The 9,538-nt window shown below is 42.8% G+C and overlaps 1 protein-coding gene across 1 annotated transcript; it reads left to right on the plus strand.

Annotated features, from left to right (window-relative positions):
- Nucleotides 1-1,571: 1,571 nt before the first annotated feature.
- LOC117973321 (transmembrane protein 127-like) lies at nt 1,572-8,315 on the plus strand. Its single transcript, XM_034925265.2, has 4 exons — nt 1,572-1,880; nt 4,058-4,241; nt 4,335-4,496; nt 5,132-8,315. The coding sequence occupies exons 2-4, from the start codon at nt 4,058-4,060 to the stop codon at nt 5,419-5,421; spliced, it is 636 nt and encodes a 211-aa protein (XP_034781156.2). The 5' UTR covers nt 1,572-1,880; the 3' UTR covers nt 5,422-8,315.
- The last annotated feature ends 1,223 nt before the right edge of the window (nt 8,316-9,538 follow it).

Below are 9,538 nucleotides of genomic sequence, written 5' to 3' on the forward strand. Positions count from 1 at the left end.
GAGGCGAGTAGAAGGGTTTAGCGAAAAAATGAGGTATATATATTGTAACGATCTCAGAAATGAGGGCCGCGAGACAGGAATTCAGGGGCTGAATTCAAATTGTATTAAAGTACACACAGAGTTGGTTAACAGGCAACCGAGTCCCTCTTCTCTCTGTTTCTATTTGACTGCTATCCGCTGCAGCCACGCTGTCTAGTCCAGTTTCTCTATATTTCTCAGCACTGTCCTGCTCGTCTCAGTAGGTTGGACTCCAGCGAGAGAACATCTGCCCCTGCTTCTCGTTATGAAGAGCTGACTCCTCCTCTTCTCTAGCACCCCTCCATTCCCTGCTGCTCTCTTATTCCATGACCCCTTTTGGGAGGGTGCTGATGCCGTAACCCCGGCCAAGATTGGCTCTTCAGTTCTGCCGCTGCTACAATATATACACGGATGGATCAAAGAACACTGATAGTGGAAGAGTGTCATCAGCTTTTTATGTGACAACATTTGATTTGGGAAAATCATTAAGGTTGTCTGATCAATTATCTGTGTTTACTGCAGAAATGATTGCCATATCATCAGCTATGGAATGGATACATTATGTCACACCTGACAGAGTAATAATATATTCTCTTCTATTATGGCAATTGAATCAGGGGTATCTAAAGCTAGACAGGATATAGTATGAAAAATCAGACATGTGTATAACGAGTTGTTTTATAAAGGAATAAGAGTTTTATTTGGATTCCTGCACATATCGGAATAAGGGCAAATGAAAGAGTGGATTTAATGGCAAAAAAATGCAACACAGGATACAATAGACATGAACATTTCATTGGGTAGGACAGAGGTACACAGTATTGTCAAGAGGAAGGTTTTGATGACATGGCAAGAGCAGTGGAATAGTGATGAAAAAGGGAGGCATTGTTTTAACATTTGTCCAGTGGTTGATAAGAAGGCACACAGTAGGTGTAAAAATAGAAGAGAGGAAATAATCTGGAGTAGAATTAGAATAGGACATTGCGCTGTTATTAAATTACTTAATATCACAGGCAAGCATGACGGTGGAGATTGTGACCAGTGCAAGACAACAGAATCCATGGCACGTTATTGTTGTAATTGTACAAAATATATTCCACAGAGAAGAAAGATGATGGGGAAATTGAGACAGGAAGGTTTGAAGTCCTAGACCTTTTCAAACATTACCACGGAACACATACCACAAAACACAATGATTAAGCACATGAAGGATACAGGGAGATACAACTCCATTCAGAATTAAAATTAATATTTGTGTTGTTTTGTTACCAGTAGTTGGTAGCAATGAGTCACATGAGTGACTCGAGCGCAGTGTCTACAAAGGTACCGCGAAATGTTCCTGTCAGGACAACTAAGGAAGTCAGCACCTCCGGTCACTTTTTTTAAAGTAACAAAAACGCTTATTCACTGCCAAACATCAACTACTTTAGATGTGTAATGACCATAGGTTTCGGTGTTGGGAGAGGATTATTCATTGTTTTTTTAACAATAATATTATAACCAATCAGAGTGCAGTGTCCTGACAGGAACATTTGGTGATACCTTTGTAAGCACAGCGATTCGAGCAGCCGCCCTTTCAAGAAGAAAAAGAAGGAGGAGAACTTCCGGTAGAAACAGGAAGCACGGCTGTCCTAACGGTAAACAACCCCAGTGACAGGTCTGCATCGCGGGTTAGGGATCACTCTGCTGTGTTCAGAATGGGCGCTCATCTGGAACTATCCTCTTCCAAATTCCCCGTCTAATCCGGACTGGAATCTAGTTTTGGACGCTGCACCCTGGTTTAGTGAATCGGGCCACAAGAGATCGGCTCGGTTCGGTGCTGTCTCGAGCAGCAGCGGCGGTGTCGGTCTTGTTCAAGACAGGTGAGTCTCACTCAACCGCTTCTTATTGTTTTTATTATATTATTATTATCTGCTAATGTTTCAACACCCAGATACTACGAGGCGATTGTTGTTTACGCGCATAACGGGGCAGTAGCAGTCTGTAGATTAATTTGCAGTGTTAGTTATATTAATTCATAATTGGATCAATTTCTTTTTTGTGTTTATTGTTGTATTCGTTTTATATCAATCCTTCAGAATATATAAAATATTTAAACAATACGGAAATTATGCTCAAAATAACATCCGTTTCTTTTCTATTGCATCAATTAGACTGCGGTCAAGCTATCCAGACATTTTTGAAAGCTGTCAGCAAGTTTTGAAATACTGCGGTCAAGCTATCAGACATTTTTGAAATGCCGATCAAGCTATCAGACGCTTAACTTGTATAGATCGCTTCCATGTTTCAAGCAGTAAAATTCTTCACTCTGAGATTTAGAACTGCACTGGAATATAAGGAGCGATGAAATACACTTTCATACATAGCTTATTGTAACACAGTCAAAGAACGATTCCACGTTGTTTAAAGATGTGTGTGAGGTCCAATGGAAGTTTTTGTACTACTGTTGGTGCAAATCTACATAAATCGCATATAATGACTATAGGGCTGATATTTAGCTTACTGTAAGTAAAAAAAAAAAAAAAAAGGCTACAGTAAAATTACATCATACTTTTATATATGATTGAGGGACATGTGTACAACACATCTGCAGTAAAATTAGGGAGGTCCAATGGAAGATATATATATATATATATATATATATATATATATATATATATATATATATATATATATATATATATATATATATGTTCTCGCATGTGCTTTTCATAATGTAATGAACCAATTAAACAGCTGATGGAATTGAGTGAGGTCTCATGCTCCTCATTGAAGCCCTGTTAAGAGGACTGCTCGCCAGGAGCCAGCCCTGCTGCAGAGGGATAGCTGGGAGCCAGCAGCACATAACGGTTAACGATCTCCGGGTAAGAAGAGCTGCACTGAAAAGCTCTTACTATGTAGTCTTTTAGGAACTCTCCCATCAGTTTCAGATTACTGTTTTATCGTCTGAAAGCAGGTAGGGCACTCTTAGTTCATACATTAGGACATTGATTTATTCTTTGTATTTTTGTGTGTGTGTATTTTGTGTTTTCCACTGTCCTGACAGGACCGTATTGTGATTGAGAAATCGGATATGAACCGATTATAAGTGGAACACACTAAATTTAATTTAATATAGCACGACAGGGATGGCAATAAGACTCCCACTACATAGCAGTTTCACCCATTCCTGGTTTTACAAGAAGTTGAATAAGATACGCCTGAGTTTGTTACCTATACACTGTAGCTAATCAGGCTTGTATTAAAACCTGGAATGGATGAAACTGCTATGCAATAGGAGTCTTACTTCCAGCCCTGCATGGTTTGATGCTTGGTCTTAAAGCTGTAGTATCACTTGCAAAAAAGCTTTCACAAACCGTCTGGAGAAATTATTTGACAGACAGCAGCATTTGTAAGCAAGGCACAGACTGAATAGAATAGATGAAGCTAATATTTTCAGAACATTTGTAAAATTACTCTGTGCACTGATATGCAGTTTTCATTATGCAATTGCACAGCATGTTAGTTATTTTTATACACTTTATAGATTGATTTATGGGATGAAGGTTTGAGAAAAAAGTATTCCAATTATAATATCAGAACAGTTAGTAATGATGACATTGATGTCTGAAAACTGAATGTTAGCCATACATCAGTGGGGAGTGAAAAACAAATTGACCAATATAATAAATAATCTTAAATCAATCAATAATGAACACATATTTCAAAGGATATCACTCAAGTAGACTGGAGTTGTCTCCTCCAGACCACAAGGTCAGTTATAAGCATGGTATCAATGATCATGTTCAGACAGTATTAATAATAGTTTGTAATGAAAATGATTCAGCTTTTCTACTGTTCCGACATGAGCTCTGTGTGCTGCAGGACACAAGACAGCTCTGCTCTATATCTCCAGAAAAAAAAAACTCACCTTGTTAACCATGTGTTGCCCTGCTTCAAAAACTTAAGGACATTGTTTTGATTTGTAACTGCTTCTATGTAAGAATGTGTGACAGCACACTTTAACCCCAGGTTACTGTTCTTCTTCCTCTTGTTGCAGATGATGGCTCTCAGCCTGCCTCCCGCTGCCGTGTCACAGTGCTTCTCCCTGGTCTCTCTCTGCACCTCCATCGCCGACCCCAACTGGGTCGAAGTCTCCAACATAACCAGCGGACACGAGGCTGGCTCACAGATCTTTGGAGTGGCTTACACCCTGCACCTGTCCCGAAATGTCTCTGACAGAGGTATACACTGCACCCCAGCTTCTCCTTTCCCCCCGATCCTGTGTCGTGTGTGTGTGTGTGGGAGCGAGTTGACAGGCTGTCTTTCTGATTCAGACCCGCTGGGGGCGCTGCAGAAGACTGGGGTTCACCTCCTCATCCTCCTGGCCGCTCTCTGCTACTCTGGAATCCTCGTCTCCAGCGGGGCTTTCCTCTTCGACTTCCTGGGGGGCAGCAAGAAGTGGCCGAGGATGGTCTGCATGCTGCACGTCACCACAGGTACTGTGACACAGTGAGACTCAAGCACACTGAGACACATACACACACATTGAGACATGGATACACAGGACTTATCTGTGTGTTGCATGTCACCACAGATACTGTGATACACTGAGGCACACACACACACACATTGAGACACGCACTGAGACACACACACACACTGAGCTGCATGTGCATGTCACCACAGGTACTGTAATACACTGAGACACTGACACAGCAACCAAGACACTGAGACACACACTGACTATTCAGTGGGAGGTGTCTCTCACTTTACACTGTGCCTTGAGGAATGCTTATTCTGCCTGTTTGCAGAGGTGACTAGTCAGAGTTCAGAAGCTAATCACTGGACATGTGAGGAGGACAGCACTGCACTAATCTGATTGCATAGCATCCTGTCACAAGTCTCTATATAATGAAAGCCAGCTGGGCCAGTTTAACACAATTTGATATTATTGGATTAGAGTGTGTGGCACAAGAAAAAGGCACACAGAGACGGCAAGTATTGTATCCTTATGAGGACCTGCCATTCAAACTGTACCACTCCACAAAACAAAACTGTGGACTGTTAAACAAAAATTGTACACACTCACACTTGCACACTGCAAAGTTGACCCTGTCTCTGTGTGTTCCAGCTGTGCTGTGCATGTGCGTGGTGTTCCTGAGTGGAGCCGTGTTCAAAGTGATCTCCAACAACCTGGAGCAGAAGGGCGATCTGCGCGTCGTGTTCGGGGAGAGTTTCTACATCGCTGTGCTCGCCCTGCTCTTCTCCTGCCTGGGGTCCTGCTGGAGCCTTAGTCAGCTGTACCAGCAGCGCAGGCAGAGGGGGAGCTACCTGGTCATCGAGGACCCCGGAGAGGACAGCGAATCCACTGCCCTGCTTAGGGATGGAGGCGAGGTCGACTTCTCAAACTGGGACAACTGACTGAAGCTGTGCCTCCACTGTCTGATGTGTCGCAGAGCTCCAGTGGGCTGGCTGTCTGTGTGAGGAGTTACACTGCCTCTTTCAAACCACTGTCACATTAATCTGCACAAGTCTGTCTGATGTTTCGCAGAGTTCAAGTGGGCTGGCTCTCTGTGTGAGGAGTTACACTGCCTCTTTCAAACCACTGTCACATTAATCTGCACAAGACTGCAGGATGTGGCGGGTATGGACAGGAGGCTTTGCCTGATTCTGGACAGACTGCTGCTTCTAGAAGGTATTTGGTCATCAGCATATAAAAAGTGATGTTTTGCATAGCCCTTATAGAGTAAGCAGCGGGGTTCCCCACGTGTTGCTACAACTGTTTAACTGCCATTTGTTTTCATTGTAAACACATTTTTTACTTATAACTTTAAAGTCTGTTTCAAAGCGCCTTTCAAAATGTTTGCTTAGTGCACTGATAGTGTAAGGATTATTGCCCACATTGTCAATCAGGTAACACTGCAATAATGATCCACGATGTGGTATTGAACAGAAAAGCCAGAGCACTTGTTATATATATTTTTTTTCCCCTGCAGTGATTTAGAAGACAGATCTCAAAACCCCAGTGTACTGGAGCAGACATTTTGGAAAGAGCGTTAAAGTTAGAAGTGTAAAGTTGTCAGGATGTTACCAATGAAAAGAAATCACAGGTACATTATTTAATCGGTTGTAGCAACACGTGGGGACGAGTAACGCTGTATTTTTTGGAACCCCGCTACTTGCTCTTTAAGCTGGCCTCACACTTCTCTACCTGACTGCAGTTATCTGTCCAGAACCAAGCTGCTCTATGGGAGGCTGTTGGGCAGAGACAGCGTGGATAATGCTTTGCTGCCCCTGCCTGCCCTGTCCTCGCCTCTTGTAAGCCGTATGGATGTATGCTGGACCATCCTCCTTTGGGAACCTTTTCGCTTGCCACTGGAACAATTCAGAACACAGTCTGGACAGTGGAAACGCAGCTTCAGTCTCAGAAGCGTCACACTCACCACAAGTACAGAAACTGAGTTCAGAAGAGTTTCGAGATGAGAGTCTCAGTTGCTCCACTTTGATTCTCATTCAGTTTTTGAAGGCTAAGTGAGATGCCTCACAGCAGACAGAACAAATTGAATGCAAGGCAACGTCATGTGCAGTTTGTGGTGTTAAATGGAGTCACAGGGCAGCTTTCTTAATAAATGCTTTGACTGAATGCTCGTTGTTCGGAGCAGATTGCTGACGGTCCCTTTTGGACCCCTGCATCAGAGTTGCTTTTTTTGCTTGAAACGGGTCAGAGGCATCGCTGAAGGGTTCTGGTCTGGATCACTCCAGGAACTGGAACCAGATCAAACCTCTTTTATCAAGAACTGCTGAATAAGCTGGAAAAGCATTTTTGATGCAGAGTGATCTGTATGGAAACCAAGTGAGTGAGTGCAGAGGGGCTGCTCAGAGTTTTAGAGAGATTCCACTACAGCTACAAACCCTCCAGTCCTTCACTTCCACTGGCCTGTCCTCTAATGCAGCTGTATTTTTCACTGCCTTTTCACTAGGCTAGCATATTCTCTGTGTCTGTTTGACTTTTTCCCCTATGCTATCAGTATAAAACTTGTGGGTAACTGCTCAGAATCAAGTTGTTTCTTTACTAGTTTTATACAATAACATTTCCAAATAATGTATTCTTAAATTTGCACCTGCTTTAAATTTGTCTCTCAATCTGGATCCTCATCTATGTGGTGGGACTGGTGAATCTGCAGCAGTCACGGGATCCCCTTTTTCTACCAGTCCTACCAGTCAGTACAGAAAGCACTGCCCCACAGGGTAAATCACATGAAAGGGCACTTTCCATCCTTTCTGTAAGGTTTTCATATCATCGAGGAAACTGTTCCATAGACATGTACCCTTTAGAATATGGTGTTGCAGCACAGGCCTCCCTCCAAGGTCTCATTGTGAACCGCTGCAGGTGCCGACTTCATGATGTCAGTGCTATGGAACACTCACTTTGACCTGCAACTTAAAATGGCTGCCATATTGTGGTCATGTGACTTTGGTTTCCAGATGAAAACCATTTTGACTTCATGCTTGGTACAAAACTGTATTCTTTTATTCTCTAGGTCAAGTTCAATTACAGGTATCTGAGCTTCATATTTCAGACACCTCTGATGCGGTGGCTTCATATTAACGGGACATACAAACATAGCATTCTAAATGTGTCAGTGACATTGACCTATAATATCATAAAGCTGCATTATTGACATCATTTCTTGGTTATAGAGGTGGTACACTTTGATTATAGTCGTAATATTTAGTACTCTGGTGCTTTCAATGACTCAAGTCCCATAACTGGTGTTGTCCAGTAGAAATGAACCATTCCACTGCCTTATTATTTGAACCACTATCCATATCCATCACATCCGTTTTCCTTCCTGTTTAGAAGCTGTTCCATCACATATGCCACTCCCCTTTCATTATGCTCCCAGGATGCCTTGTTTTTGTTCTAGTTTTACTGGTACAGAGGACAAGCAGCGGGACTACACATGTATTCCTAGTTTTCAAGGTTTCCAAAGAATTACAGAGCGTTCTTTCTTATAGTTGCCTCTTGTGTTGGTGTTCCTTTTTTATGTGACCCCCAGAACTCTGGCAGTTCACCTGTCATTGCCCAGGCTGGATGTGAAGACCGGGGAGGGAAGGCCAACTGCGTCCCCTGCTCCCAGTCTTACAGGCCTGGGTGGGAAGGAGAGTTTCAATGCCCTGAAAGCACAGAGCGCTGTTGTTGTTTCTAGAATTGACTACTTGTATTACACTGTGTTCAAACATCTCTGTGCCTTCCTTTGAAATAATTTGAATGTAATGATCATATTATTAGAGTAAAAATGTTTTGAAAGTGAGCTGCGTTTGTTGTTTGTGCTCAGCGTTGAGACAGTGAGTGGGAAGAGGGTAAAGTGACCACCTTGAAAGTCTGTAAATACAAATGTTTAATATCTTTGTGTTGTAGCGTCTGAGGAGACCTGAGGTGCCTGTTCTCATGAAGAATGACAGACAATGTCATGAAAGAGACAGTGACAAGCGAGGGGTTCACTAAGGGGTCCTAGCACTGATCCCCTCAACTTGAGTGCATGGGCCAACTAGAAACGACTTCCCTTACATATACTCTCTGCTTCCTGTGTTTAAAACACATGCATGTCGTGTGCATGTACCGTACATGTCTGTGCCGAACTTCCCTTTGGAGTAGATGCAATCCAGACCAGGGGATTTGCTGCACTTGAGAGATCCCAGCTCTCATAGTACTGTTTTGAGTTACATTAAATCCATCCAGCGTAGTGTGTAGGCTGTCTGACAACAGGAGCACAAAACAGTCAACGGCAAGAACTGCAAATGAGATATTCAGAATCAGTATCTCCACTTTATAACTGTTAGTTGCCCTAAGTTGGCTCTGTTTCACCTACATGTGCAAGTATTCAGCTACAATGAAGAGGAAGCAGGAGGATCCCTGTGACTTCACAAGGCCTGTGATAGGGGTGCCTGTGCAGCCAGCTTGTCCCTCCACACAGCGGCTACACTGATCATTGCAACTCCAGTCGCAAGCAGGGCACGACGGACCCAAATCGCTGACAGAGTAAGGAAGTGGCCTAGAACTGAAGACTTGTGTGGGTGTCAGACCTCTCCCAGCACAATTATTCAAGCATGAAGGATGGGATTGAATCAAAATGCAGTGCTGTTTTAGACCCCTGCCACTGCTTCCTGTTTTACAGCTCTATTCAATAAACCTTCCAGACATAGAAGGACATGCACCGAAAACGTCACTACATAAACCTGTGTCAGCATTGGTAATCTTTTCAGTTTTAGCAGTCTCACTCTTAAAAGAAAATAAATGATAATGCATGTTAATGGACTGTCACAAATCTCACTCATTTGGAGGATCATGCCTTGGTATCTGATTAATAGTGCTCCTTTGGAAAGGTAGATTAAATGACAATAGAATAGAGGAGTAACACACCGCTGTTTTGGCTATAGACCCTGTTAAAGGAGTGCTAACCATGTTTTACCAGTCCTTGTTGCTGCTGCCTCCTTGTACCTAATTACTGTTGAAGTTTAAACTCATTCCAGTACA

The sequence above is a fragment of the Acipenser ruthenus genome, chromosome 1 (assembly GCF_902713425.1).
Source record: "Acipenser ruthenus chromosome 1, fAciRut3.2 maternal haplotype, whole genome shotgun sequence".
Classification (NCBI taxonomy): domain Eukaryota; kingdom Metazoa; phylum Chordata; class Actinopteri; order Acipenseriformes; family Acipenseridae; genus Acipenser; species Acipenser ruthenus.

Coding starts and splice junctions, on each gene's coding strand:
- LOC117973321 (XM_034925265.2), top strand. CDS start 4,058: ATGATGGCTCTCAGCCTGCCTCCCGCTGCCGTGTCACAGTGCTTCTCC. Junction 4,242..4,334: donor CCGAAATGTCTCTGACAGAG/GTATACACTGCA, acceptor TTTCTGATTCAG/ACCCGCTGGGGGCGCTGCAG. Junction 4,497..5,131: donor CATGCTGCACGTCACCACAG/GTACTGTGACAC, acceptor TGTGTGTTCCAG/CTGTGCTGTGCATGTGCGTG.